The following is a 14,387-nucleotide window of genomic DNA, read 5'->3' on the forward strand; positions in this document are numbered from 1 at the left end:
CCAATTCCTGACGCTAGAAGTTTTCCAATGCATCTCGATGGCAGCGCCGACATCCAAGACCTCCGTTCTTTGCCCGTCTTACCAACAATCGATCTTTCATCTCCACATCTATCGGCAATATCAACTACGGTCCCGCTCGTTCGGACGGATGACACGAATACAGCGGAGTCACGGAATGAAGAGCTGAAGTTACCATTTTGTCACAATCAGCTTAACAACAACAGCAACAACAACAACAACAACCACAACTGCTATAACAACAGCAGTTGCGATGGCAACGATGATAACAACAACACCAACACAAACGATACCATTACTACTACTGCTACTACTACTACTACCACTACTACCATTTTCAATATTAATAGTAATAACAATTTTAACAACGGTGATAATATAGATTTCGACTTTGAGAATATGACCATCAGAAACCACATTCCTTTATTGAAACCAAATTCTTTCGAGGCATCATGTTCTTCATCTGATATCTACGGTGACAACGACTGGTCTGTGAAAATGGCCAATACAGATCTATACCAGCACCAACAACAACCATACTTAAATTACAGTAACGCTCAAGACGCAGAAATTCCAGACTTAATCTCCTTACCTGCATCATTAGGCAGTTATGATAGATGTAAAGCAACTACAGGTAATGTATTTACGGTATCGTTAGACCATTTGAAGGCGGCGAGCTGGCAGTAACGTTAGCGCTCCGGGCGAAATGCTTACCGGTATTTCCTCTGCATGCATATGTATATACATTTGGCGAATGGTGCGAGTGAGGATGTGTACGTTTTTCAAGTGAGGGTGACTGAATGTATACTTTTAGGCGCACGCACGTGGGTGTGCGGGCGCGCATGTGTAGGTATGAACATGTGCGCTTACGCGAATACTATGAACTTTTTTCTCCTTACCTTTACTCCCTCCCATCACTTAGCGGTCATTCAAATAGCTCTTTTGTCTTAATAACGGCCAATCACACAGTAATTTCCCTTTGTATAACAGTCATTTTTCATAGCATTTTCCGATGTCCGGATAACTGAAGAGATGGCGGCGTGGATTTCCACCTCGGCATCCGAAACTTGGAGTTTTATCATAGCTACCGAATAATTGTCACATATTACATTTACAAATAAATTCCTCTATTTACATAATATCGAGGTCTCTTTCTTTCATTTGTTGTCTTACCATTTTTATCAATATATATATATCACCGTGATCACCGTGACCGACCAGGCTATCAGATGTTGCTACACATCGCTGGTTATAACGCGCTTCGCATTGTTTTAGCCTTCAAATGAGCAGGCCACAATATATTATATATAATATATATATATATATAATATATATATAATATATATATATATATATATATATATATATATAGATATATATATATATACATATATGGGTACAGGACGTCGCCGACTGTAAACAACATGAAGTACGAAAACAAACGAGTTAAATATGCAAACAACGAGAAAAAATGGAAAACTGGACAAGTAACACAAAGAACGACCCTTCATCAGTTGTCGGCTGTCTGTCTACTCCTCATTTCGAGCATTCATATATATATATCAAAACGATGAATAGCCTTCGCGTAAACTATTGGTTCGTTTAGTTCTCTTACTTTATTATCATCTTATAATCATCTCATAATAATGACCTTTATGACTCGTATTACTACCTCAGTCAATCTAAATGTATATATTTGTCACTACCTGTCATAAACAGCCTTTTTCTATTTGCAATATGCATTTTCGTTGATTTTTCATATTTTACCCTTACATTTCCACGTGTATTTTATATTTTCTTTTCGTAACATATTTCTACTATATATATATATATAATATTAGGGAGTATAACTCCAAACCTACAGGGAAAAATTCAATTTAGTATTAAATCAAATTTCACAATATGAATATATAATATATAAATTAGGGAAAAACCACTATTATGCAATTCAAACAATGATAGACATAAACCAAATCATAAATAGAAAATAAAAAATATTTTTATAAAACATATAACTAGATCACAAAAAGTATAAAAATGAAATCAATATATAAGTATTTTATTTTTTATGTATGATTTGGTTTATGTCTATCATTGTTTAAATTGCATAATAGTTGTTTTTCTCTAATATATATGATACATATATATATAGTGGAGGCGTTGTGTGTGTTTATTGAGCTAAAACACCTAAAAGCTCCACGAGGCTCCGGCAGGGTGTAGTGGCGACCCCTGTTGTACTCTTTCGCCACAACTTTCTCTCACTCTCTCTTGAGTAACGCTGTGATGGACTGGCGTCCCGTCCAGCTGGGGGAACACATGCGCCACAGAAACCGGGAAACCAGGCTCATGAGCCTGGCTAGGCTTGAAAAGGGCGACCTTTATCGTTATATATATATATATATATATATATAATATATATATATATATATATATATATATATATATATATATATATATAATACGTACATGAAATCGACGCTCGCATTCTTACACATGAACACACAAGAATACACAGACACACACACACATACACACACGCATACACTTTTGTGCGTGTGTGCACGTGTGCTTTCATTATGCATTTATGTATTTATAGTAAAGCCTCTTGTCAAATAACAAATGAGATGATTTATAGATTATTAGAAACTTTAGATCCTCCCAATACATCCATCAGAGCTGCATGGAACATTATCTTCGCACAGATACACATACGCATAGAAATGCATGCACACACATCTGTATGTATATGTGCATGCATATACGTATGTATGTATGTATATGTCTAAGTGTACTTAGTATTATTATATTTTTCTTATTACTTATTTTTATTTTTATCATTAATGTTGTTGTTGTTGTTGTTGTTGTTATTATTATTTTATTATTATTATTATTATTATTATTATTATTATTATATTATATGTTGTTGTTATTATTGTTATTGTTATTGTGATCCAGAAATATGCCACCACAATTGGTGGGAAATAAATCCAGACTTGTGGAATCTCCGAGAGCTGTTGGACTGGATGGCCTATACGTTACAGTTAGATAAAATCAATTCCATTATTTATCTCAATAATTTCTTCCGAGACGTCAAGAACGGCAGCCAAATGAGACGAATGACACGCGAGGAACTCGTCAGCAGAGATCCAGATAACGGCTCCATGTTGTTTCAGTCTCTAAAATATTTCAGCGAATATGGTTAGTAAATATATTTGTTTTCACTTTCTTCTCCCTTCTTTTTCTCTTTCTTGTTTTTCCTTTTTTCCCTTTCTTTCTTCTTCCCTTTCTTTTTCCTCTCTTTTTCTCTTTCTTTTTTCCGTTTCTTTCCTTTTCCCTTTCTTTTTTCTTCCGTTTCTTTCTTTTTCCGTTTCTTTCTTTTTCTCTTTCTTTCTCTTTCTTTCTCTTTTCCTTTCTTTTCCCTTTCTTTTTCTCTTTTTCTCTTTCTCTCTTTCTTTCTTTCTTTCTTTCTTTCTTTCTTTCTTTCTTTCTTTCTTTCTTTCTTATCTTTTCCCGTTTTCTCTTTCCGTTCTTTTTCTTCTCTTCTTTCTTTCCTTTTTCCTTCTTTTTTTTCTTTTTTCTTTTTCTCTTTTTTTCCCTTTCTTTTTCCCGTTCTTTCTTTTCTCTTTCTTTTTCTCTTCCTTTCTTTTCCCTTTCTTCCTTTTTCCTTTTCTTTCCTTTTCTCTTTCTTTCTTTTACTCTTTCTTTCTTTTTCCCTTTCTTTCTTTTCCCCTTTCTTTTTCTCTTTCTTTCTTTCTGTCGGTTGTTTGCCAACGAAATATTTTCTGCTGCCATACAGAACATTTCGAGCCGTTTATCTTTTATCTTTCATCTCTTACTTGTTTCAGTCATTAGACTGCGGCCTTGCTGGGGCACCACCTTAAAGAATTTTTAGACAAACGAATAGACCTCAGTACTTCTTTATTTCTTCAAAGCTTGGTACTTATTCTCTCCGACTCTTTTGTCGAACCTAAGTTACGGGGATGTAAACATACTAGCACCGGTCGTCAAGCGGTAGTGTGTATGTGTGTGTGCGAGTATGTGTGGAGGGGAAACACACATACACACACACACACACACATACATATAATATATATATATATGACCGGCTTCTTTCAGTTTCCGTCTGCCAAATCCATTTCACAAGGCTATGGTCAGCCCGAGGCTATAGTAGAAGACACTTACCCAAGGAGCAACGCAGTGGGATTGAACCCGGAACCATGCGGTTGGGAAGCATGCTATTTACCACACCTGCTCCTATGCTTGTTTATAATTTCAAAATTTTTCTTGAGCCCCAAAACTCGTTAACCCAGTTTTCTGGTTTCCATTTCACAGACTGTTCATCTTTTATTTTTTATCATATACTTGTTTCAGTCATTAGACTGTGGCCATGCTGGGGCACCACTTTGGAAGGGTCAGTCTCAATACTTAGCTTATTATTAAAATCTAGCACTTGTACTATCGGCTGCTTTTGCCAAATCATTAAGTTACGAGGACGTTACCAAGCTGTAGTCGGGGCAGACACAAGCACAAAGACACATACACACACACATATATAGACATATATTCGCTGGGCTTCCCTACAGTTTCCGTCAACGAAATTCACTCACAAGGCATTGAAACATTGGTGGGTCAGTGCTATAACGGAAGACACTTGCTTAAGGTGCCGTGCAGTGGGAATAAACCCGAAACCACACGGTTGCATGGCAAGTTTCCTAAGCGCACGACTATTTCTGCGCCTATGTTTAGAAACAATGAAGAAAATGAATATGAAATAGATCAGTTGAATTTTATATGAAATACATGTCTTAGGCAAGTCATTCAACTGGATCCAGTGATAAGGTTCCAGCTTGGGAGTTTAGGATGGGTATGGTAGTCAATGGTAGCCTTTAGTTACTCCTCAGATCTGCAATTTTGTCCGGTAATGCTATCGGTAAAACCGACATCCGACAAATGATAGATACATGACCCGTGCCCAGTCAGCAGCCGGATGTTCTTTCTTTCTAGAAACGGCGGCGAGCTGGCAGAATCGTTAGCACGCCGGGCAAAATGCGTAGCCGTATTTCGTCTGCTGTTACGTTCTGAGTTCAAATTCCACCGAGGTCGACTTTGCCTTTCATCCTTTCTAGGTCGATAAATTAAGTACCATTTACGCTCTGGGGTCGATATAATCGATATAATCCGTCTGTCCTTGCTTGTCTCCTCTGTGTTTAGCCCCTTGTGGGTAGTAAAGAAATAGGTATTTCGTCTGCCGTTACGTTCTGAGTTCAAACTCCGCCGAGGTTGACTTTGCCTTTCATCCTTTCGGGGTCGATTAAATAAGTACCAGTTACGCACTAGGGTCGATATAATCGACTTAATCTGTCTGTCTGTCCTTGTTTGTCCCCTCTGTATTTAGCCTCTTGTGGGTAGTAAAGAAATGGGTATTTCGTCTACCGTTACGTTCTGAGTTCAAACACCGCCGAGGTCGACTTTACCTTTCATCCTTTCGGCTCGATAAATTAAGTACCAGTTACTCACTGGGGTCGATATAATCGACTTAATCCGTTTGTCTGTCCTTGTTTGTCCCCTCTGTGTTAAGCCCCTTGTGGGCAGTAAAGAAATAAGAAAGGACGCTTACGGTATATAACATATTGAATTATATACAACACATTTTGTGAGTTGTAGTATTTACTATTGTCCCCAGTTACGGGTCAAAACCTAGAAGAGGGTCCTGCAGCTAAAGCATACTGGACTCGAAGGAGGGCTGATTCCTACACATGTGTTACACAGGCATACCTGTCTGTGGGAATGCCCTAATGTCACGTGAACCGTCCCTCGTTACTGCCTAAAGATTACTTGCGTAGCTAGAGTTGTGCCGCCCGGGAGGCCCTTCCGTTTGCCGCCCCCAGACCCCACAAAAACACATATTGCCTATAGCAGACCAAAAGTGGTGACCCTTTAAAAATGCCGCCCCTACCGCCTCCTCCTAGCTACGCTAGTGCTAAGGATTACACTGGTTTTGTGCCTTGAGGGTCATTTTATTCTCGCGGCTTTCTTCGAACTGCTACTCTCTAGAATTTATTACCGTTGTCTCGTTTTCGTCTGGTCTATGATATTCAGTCCTTTAAACTTTCTGTCAACCAATTTCTTTCGATTTTGTAGGTCCCTTCTTTTCATTTTACTTAATTCTTTATTGCCCATAAGGGGCTAAATATAGAGGGGACAAACAAGGAGATTAGGTCGATTACATCGAGCCCAGTGCGTAACTGGTATTTACTTTATCGACCCCAAAAGGATGAAAGGCAAAATCGACCTCGGCGGAATTTGAACTCAGAACGTAATGGCAGACAAAATACCTATTTCTTTATAAACCACAAGGGGCTAAACACAGAGGAGACAAACAAGGACAGACGGATTAAGTCGATTATATCGACTCCAGTGCGTAACTGGTTACTTATTTAATCGACCCCGAAAGGATGAAAGGCAAAGTCGACATCGGCGGAATTTAAACTCAGAACGTAACGGCAGACGAAATACCTATTTCTTTATTACCCACAAGGGGCTAAACACAGAGGGGACAAACAAGGACAGACATAGGTATTAAGTCGATTACATCGACCCCAGTGCGTAACTGGTACTTAATTTATCGACCCCGAAAGGATGAAAGGCAAGTCGACCTCGACGGAATTTGAACTCAGAACGTAACGGCAGACGAAAACCGCTACGCATTTCGCCCGGCGTGCTAACGTTTCTGCCAGCTCGCCGCCTTCTTTTCATTTTCTGTAGTCCCTACACTATAGCGGCTCAAGCCATATTAAAACAAAAAAAAAAAATCATATTAAAACAATTGTGGGATCACATTCGGAATAACTGGAGACCAGTAGAGTAAACTTTAAATAAGACGGCAGACGGTAACGGCAAACCATTGCTGTATTCTTTCTTCTCAAGGAAAATCAATAAATTTTCACTCTTTGGCACGAAAGATCACGATCGCTTCCGACGCCAGTAAACATGGTACAGGAAGCGGAAGAGATGAAGCACAAACTAAATAAATGGCCGTGTCTTTGTTCTTCTTCAATATTTGTTCATTCATTATCGATACGTTTTCTTTTAAATATAGTTATCTTTGCAGGGAATATCCTCTTTGATGATAATAATCATCTTGCTTCGCCAAAGGAATATTATTCCGTCGAGTGCATCAAGGACGCTCACTACAACATGGAAATGAACGATGACAAACCTGATAACTTTTACCCGTTAGAGTTCGGTAGGTTTCCTCTCCAACCGCATCAGCAACACCACGCTGCTTTGCTGAACAGTTCAAGTAAGGATCCGTTATTGCTTATTAAGCGACTTCTAGAAATGAAAGCGAACAGCTAAAGCGTTATCTGTGTTCTTTGCGTTTCACTATTTCTGTATGTGTATGAGTATATGCAAGTTCGTGTGTTGTGTGTTTGTGTGTGTGTGTGTGTGTTTGTGTGTGTGTGTGTGTGTGTGTGTGTGTGTGTGTGTGTGTATTTTTACTGGCATTTTCCCCTTGGTAATGGTGGTACTGGAAGGTGGCGAGCTGGCAGAATCGTTAGCACGCCGGGCGAAATGCGTAGCCGTATTTCGTCTGCCGTTACGTTCTGAGTTCAAATGCCGCCGAGGTCGACTTTGCCTTTCATCCTTTCGGGGGTCGATAAATTAAGTACCAGTTACGCACTGGGGTCGATATAATCTACGTAATCCGTTTGTCTGTCCTTGTTTGTCCTCTCTGTGTTTAGCCCCTTGTGGGTAGTAAAGAAATAGGTATTTCGGCTGCCGCTACGTTCTGAGTTCAAATTCCGCCGAGGTCAACTTTGCCTTTCATCCTTTCGGGGTCGATTAAATAAGTACCAGTTACGCACTGGGGTCAATGTAATCGACTTAATCCGTTTGTCTGTCCTTGTTTGTCTCCTCTGTGTTTAGCTACTTGTGGGTAGGAGAGAAATAGGTAATGGTGGTGCTGGTGAAGGCAGCAACGTTGCGGCGGCGGCGGTGGCAGCGGCAGCGGTGGTGATGGCAGTGGCGGTGGCGGTCACAGTAGCGGTGGCGGCGGTGTTGGTGGTGACAGGTGCGGAGGAGGTGGTGGTGATGGTGGCGGTGAGAGCACTGACTGTGACATCTTGTAGTGAATTCGACGTAAGCTCAGTTCGGCGGAGACCGTTTTTGGTTCTTTGCAAAGTTATTAAGAACAGTCAAAATTGCAAAGGGGTTATTAATGATTTCTGTTAGCGCTCTCACATTAATTACAACGAAGGAAGGCGGTATGTTTTGAAGTTCTGCCACGAGTTCGAAGCGCAACAAGAAAGACACACCGTAAGAAGGCACGACACTGTGGAATTGTCTGAGATAAAATCGCTTCATAGATTTACTGTCTTAAAAATACAATACACTAATACACTAAGGCGTAGGAGTGGCTGTGTGGTAAGTAGCTTGCTTACCAACCACATGGTTCTGGGTTCAGTCCCACTGCGTGGCACCTTGGGCAAGTGTCTTCTACTATAGCATCGGGCCGACCAAGGCTTGTGAGTGGATTTGGTAGACCGAAATGAAAGAAGCCCGTCGGGATATATGTGGTGTGTGTATGTTCTGTGTTTTGTCCCCCTCAACATCGCTTGACAACGATGTGGTGTGTTTACGTCCCCGTAACTTAGCGGTTCGGCAAAAGAGACCGATAGAATAAGTATCAGGCTTACAAAGAATAAGTCCTGGAGTCGAATTGCTCGATTAAAGGCGGTGCTCTAGCATGGCCACAGTCAAATGACTGAAACAAGTAAAAGAGTAAAGAGAAAAAGAGAGTAATCCCTCGACTATCGCAGGTGTTACGTTCCAAAACCTCCCGCGATTGGTGAAAATCCGCGAAGTAGAAAAAAGAGTGTAATGCTTATTTTTTCATTGCTTGTGCTTATGAAAGAGCAATAACCTTTGAGATACGCATATATACCCATTACCGATTTTTTTTCTATCTTCGATCGCATTGTTTACATAGACGTATTCGTACAGGACAGGCCGCAACTTTCAGTGCTGGCTCTAAATTCTATAGACTATCTCCAGAGATACACTTAAGAGATAATCTATTATATAAAATCGTTCGTCTGTTTTTGGTGTGTGTGTGGATCTCGGGCGTCCGTGCGTGTGATATGTAGTTGGTGTGTGTGTGGTGGTGTGTGTGTGCATGTATGTATGGTGTCTATATTCTTTTGTGGTGTCTTTGTGTGTGGTTGAGGTATGGGTGTGAGTGTGTGTGGTCCATTGGGGGGGCGCGATTTGCTGTCATTATATAATGTGTTTGTCTGTGTGTCTTCTAGGATCTCGGGCATCCTCCATCCGATGGCGCTCAAATGTTCAAATTTGATATGTAGATACCGACGGTATCAGGCGTGTTAAGTCTGAAAAAATTACAAAATCGATTCAGGTGAGGAATGCGAAGAAATCCGTCAACCAAATGCAGTGTACTCTTAAATAGCATCGCTATTTAAGCCATGTTTGTGTTATAGTAAAATTAGTACACTCTGCTGCAATTTGTGAATATCGCTTAAAAAAGTCTATCTTTTTCTTCTTTGCTGGTTGTCTCAAATTTAAGTTAAATCAGTGTTTCTCAAAGGGAGGCCTATGGGACGGTCGGACAAGTTGTTTTGAGAAAATTTGGTTTAAAATGTTTGACAACTCAGTACCGTCCATTGGACGGTGGTGGTGGGGGGAGTTTTTGCTCGTAAAAATATATTTTAGGAAGTGGTTTGTCAGTAACGCATATTACTCAACTTTATTTATAATCAAATATTACATTTCCTACAGATGTTGTTATGCCAAAACTCGAAACCCGTTACTGGGTGAATCTATTATCCAAAACAGAATCGATGATAGCGTCCACTCGTGTCAGTTATCGACCAACAGTGACGGTAATGTACCAATGCACAGTAACAACCAACAAAAAATGTTCCAACCGTGCCAACCGAAAAGAAAACCTGGGCGTCCGAGACTCCATCCTCTCAATAAAGATTCGGCTGGCATCAAGAAAAGTAAGTTAATATCGTAATATAGCGGTACGGCAAAGGTATAGGTGTGGCTTGTGAGGTAAGAAGTTTGCTTCCCAACCACGTGGTCCCGGGTTCAGTCCCACTGTATAGCACCTGAGGCCCGACATATATTTTGTGAGTGGATTTGGCTGACGGAACAATCCAGGAAAATACCATTATCATCTTTGTTAAGTGGAAATGCATGAAGCTCTCAACCCTTGAGTAACCATGTATATTCTGCCGCTTATTGTGTGTGTGTGTGTGTGTGTGTGTGTGTGTGTAGCCGGAAGCGTGGCTCTGTGGCTAAAAGTTTGCTTCCAAACTAATGGTACCGGTTCAGTCCCACAGGATGGCACCTCGGGTACGTTTCTTCTACTATAAACCCAGGCCGACCAAAGCCTTGTGATCTCTCTCTCTCTCTCTCTCTCTCTCTTCTCTATCTATATCTATCTATCTATCTATCGATCTGTCATCAAACCCAAAAGTGGTGGTGTTGCGTTTACCTGCCATAACTTAGCGGTTTGATAAATAATGCTGATAGAATAAGTACCAGATTTAAAAAAAGTACTGGAGTTGATTGCTTCGAGAAAAATTCTTCAAAGCGATGCCCCAGCATGGCCGCATTCAAACGACTTAAGCAAGTAAAATATTATACATATATATTTGTACGTAAGTACGTACACACGTGTGCGTGCGTGTGTGTGCGTGCGTGTGCGTGTGTGTGTGTTACATTTATGTATGCACGAGAGAAGATATCTGCGATCTGACGAGTTCTTTTGTTTTTCTTTTCTTTTCAAAAGTGAAAATTCTTCCGCTTTGGGAATTTATTTACTCCATTCTACAGAACAACAACTTTAATCCTTTCATAATACGATGGGAAGATGAAGCGAACGGCAAGTTCCGCTTTGTTCATTCAGAAAAATTTGCCAAACTTTGGGGAGAAGCCAAGAACAATGAAAATATGAATTATGAAAAGCTGAGCCGAGCCATGAGGTTAGTATGTATGTGTGTGTGTGTGAGTGTGTGTGTGTGTATGTATGTGTGTATATGTATGTACGTATGTATCTATGTACGTATGTACGTATGCACGTATGTATGAATGTATGTATGTATGTATGTATGTACGTAAGTACGTATGTATGTATGTATGTATGTATGCATGTACGTATGCTTGCATGTATGTATGTATGTATGTAAGTACGTACGTATGCATGTATGTATGTATGTATGTATGTATGTATGTATGTATGTATGTATGTATGTACGTATGTATGTATATATGCATGTACGTACGTACATATGCATGTATGTATGTATGTACGTGTGTCTGTACGTACGTATGTATGTATGTACGTACGTATGTATTATGTATGTACGTATGGATGTATGTACGTATGTATACATGTACTACGTATGTACGTATGCATATATGTATGCATGTACGTATGTATGTATGCATGTACGTAAGTATGTACGTATGTATGTATGTATGTATGTACGTACGTTCGTATGTATGTATGCATGCATGTACGTATGCATGCATGTACGTATGTATGTATGTACGTATGTATTATGTATGTATGTATGCGTATATTATTCTTTTACTCTTTTACTTGTTTCAGTCATTTGACTGCGGTCATGCTGGAGCACTGCCTTTAATCGAGCAACTCGACCCCGGGGACTTATTCTTTTGTAAGCCCAGTATTATTCTATCGGTCTCTTTTGATGAACCGCTAAGTAACGGGACATAAACACACCAGCATCGGTGTCAAGCGATGCTAGGGGACAAAAACACAAACACACACACGCATATATATACATATACACGACGGGCTTCTTTCAGTTTCCATGTACCAAATCCACTCACAAGGCTTTGGTCGGCCCGAGGCTATAGTAGAAAACACTTGCCCAAGGTGCCACGCAGTGGGACTGAACCCAGAACCATGTGGTTGGTAAACAAGCTACTTACCACACAGGCGCTCCTGCGCCTATATGTGTAAGTGTATGAATATATTCGTATGTATACATGAATGTACGCATTTATGTATGTGAGAATTCAATCATGCATATAGATACGTCTTGACACTCTTTGTCACGTTTAGTAGACGACTATAATTCTCTACGATTTAGTATTGCACCTAGCTGTTTTTATTAATATAAAGGTGTGTGTGTGTGTCTGTGTATACATTTATGTATGTCTGTATGTGTACATATGTGCATGCATGCTTGTGTATCTGTGTGTATATATGTATGTACGTATGTATGTATATGTGTATATGTGTGTATGTTGTATGTATAAATATGCATGCTTGTGTGTGTGCGTGTGTATGTATGTATCTTTCATCTTTTCCTCGATTCACTCATTGGACGGCGGCCACACTCGGACACCACTTTGAAAGGTTCAGTCGAACATATCGTTCCTACTATTCATTTTTGCGATTCTGCAACAGGGACCAATTGAATAAGTACTGGGACCGATTTCTTCGTCTAAGACTTTCGAAGGTGGTGCTACAGCATGGCCACTGATGAATGTCCGGAACAAGTAAGACGATAAGAAATATTTACGTTTACTCTTTGTAATACAGGCAGAGGAGTGGCTGTGTGGTAAGTAGCTTGCTTACCAACCACATGGTTCCGGGTTCAGTCCCACTGCGTGGCACCTTGGGCAAGTGTCTTCTACTATAGCCTCGGGCCGACCAAAGCCTTGTGAGTGGATTTGGTAGACGGAAACTGAAAGAAGCCCGTCATATATGTGTAAATGTATATATATATATATATGTGTGTGCGTGTGTATATATATGTTTGTGTGTCTGTGTTTGTATCCCCTCAACATCGCTTGACAACCGATGCTAGTGTATTTACGTCCCCGTAACTTCGCGGTTCGGCAAAAAGAGACCAATAGAATAAGTACCAGGCTTACGAAGAAGTCCTGGGATCGATTTTCTCGACTAAAGGCGGTGCTCCAGCATGGCCGCAGTCAAATGACTGAAACAAATAAAAGAGTAAAGGAGTAAAATAGTAACCGGAAAGGTGTCCTCAAGTTGATTGGTGTTTTTGCTATATTTCGGCTGTTGAACGCTCCGACCTTCTTCAGGTGTCTTGTGCTGAACTCGGCTGTTGTATCGCAATTTTGAACCAAACGAAATGTAGACAACAGAATGAGAACAATGTATCCCCGTGGATCAAATAAAGAGTTAGGTTCGAAACGTCGATACAACAACCAAGTGCAACACGGCGCCTGACGAAGGCTGGAGTGCATAACAGCTGAAACGTAGTGAAAGCAAACATCAACGTGAGGACATCAGTCCGACATATATAAACGATATACATAAATATTTGTGAATTGTATCACACAAATACCTGTAATCTGTTTTCGAGAGATACTCTGAATCAAATATTCATGATTACAAACTTAGAAATATTTATATTTCTCTCTCTTTTTTTCTTTTTTGTTATAGACATTATTATGGCAAGGACATTATAGAACGCGTTGAAGGACGCCGGTTGGTTTATCGCTTCTTGAACTCGGCAATGGACCGATTGCGGAAGAAAACTAACCCGGAGATTCCACTTAGTGAAATGCAGCGAAACTGAAGTACAGGATCCTTGAGTAAATAAATAGCTTCCAAAATCTGAATTTGTTATCGTTGTTAAACTATAAAATAAATGGAGGTCGTGTGTCTGGACGTCGTCAAGAATACCACATTGAGTAGTAGAGTAATCTTATACGAGTATTCACAGTTCAAGGTGTAGCAGGTAGTGTGTTCGTATTTACTCAAAGTAGTATGGAATAAAACGTATTTAATAGCAAAAATGATTATCGTTCATGCGTATGTGTGTGTATGTGTGTCTGTCTGTCTGACTGTGTGTGTATGTATACATGCACATGTGTATTTATATGTATGCGTACAAATGCATACATGTGTATGTATGTATATATATATATATATATATATATATATATATATATATATATTATATATATATGATATATATATACATACACATGTATGTATTTGTACGCATACATATAAATACACATGTGTATGTATGATGAGATGGCTATTTCTGTCTTTCTTCTCCTGGCCTCCGTCAAGTAGAGACGGTAATCTGTTGCTCTCTGCCGTCCTCAAACAATAGCGTTCGTAAAAAATTTTTTATCTCGTTTGGCTTAACAGCCCTTCTTGTTTGTGTTACTGTTATTCTCTGTTCTGTCTTTTACTGTTTATATTTTGTACTGTCGTTACTGTCCTGTTTTTGTTACCATTTTTACCACTCCGCCAAAAAATCTCAAATTTTATTTAATTTGATTTTCGCGGGAAGGAAAATTTCATTGAAGTCATGTCTCGC

At 39.7% G+C, this 14,387-nt stretch overlaps 1 protein-coding gene across 2 annotated transcripts; it reads left to right on the forward strand.

Moving 5' to 3' along the window:
• Positions 1 to 294: 294 nt before the first annotated feature.
• Positions 295 to 13,655, forward strand: LOC118764172. Of its 2 annotated transcripts, none has more exons than XM_036504508.1 (5): positions 295 to 652; positions 2,974 to 3,216; positions 7,130 to 7,321; positions 9,817 to 10,040; positions 13,496 to 13,655. In XM_036504508.1, exons 1-5 carry the CDS (start codon positions 418 to 420, stop codon positions 13,529 to 13,531), a joined length of 930 nt encoding a protein of 309 aa, XP_036360401.1. In that variant the 5' UTR covers positions 295 to 417; the 3' UTR covers positions 13,532 to 13,655. The 2 variants fall into 2 exon arrangements, with proteins under 2 accessions (XP_036360401.1, XP_036360403.1); XM_036504510.1 differs by lacking the exon at positions 13,496 to 13,655 and adding an exon at positions 10,838 to 10,955.
• The last annotated feature ends 732 nt before the right edge of the window (positions 13,656 to 14,387 follow it).

Source organism: Octopus sinensis, linkage group LG7 (assembly GCF_006345805.1).
Source record: "Octopus sinensis linkage group LG7, ASM634580v1, whole genome shotgun sequence".
NCBI lineage: Eukaryota > Metazoa > Mollusca > Cephalopoda > Octopoda > Octopodidae > Octopus > Octopus sinensis.

Bases quoted from the DNA above. Each gene is read 5' to 3' on its own strand.
- LOC118764172 (XM_036504508.1), top strand. From the start codon at position 418: ATGACCATCAGAAACCACATTCCTTTATTGAAACCAAATTCTTTCGAG. The intron at 653-2,973 runs GTAATGTATTTA...ATTGTGATCCAG, and splicing joins TAGATGTAAAGCAACTACAG to AAATATGCCACCACAATTGG. The intron at 7,322-9,816 runs GTAAGGATCCGT...CATTTCCTACAG, and splicing joins TGCTTTGCTGAACAGTTCAA to ATGTTGTTATGCCAAAACTC.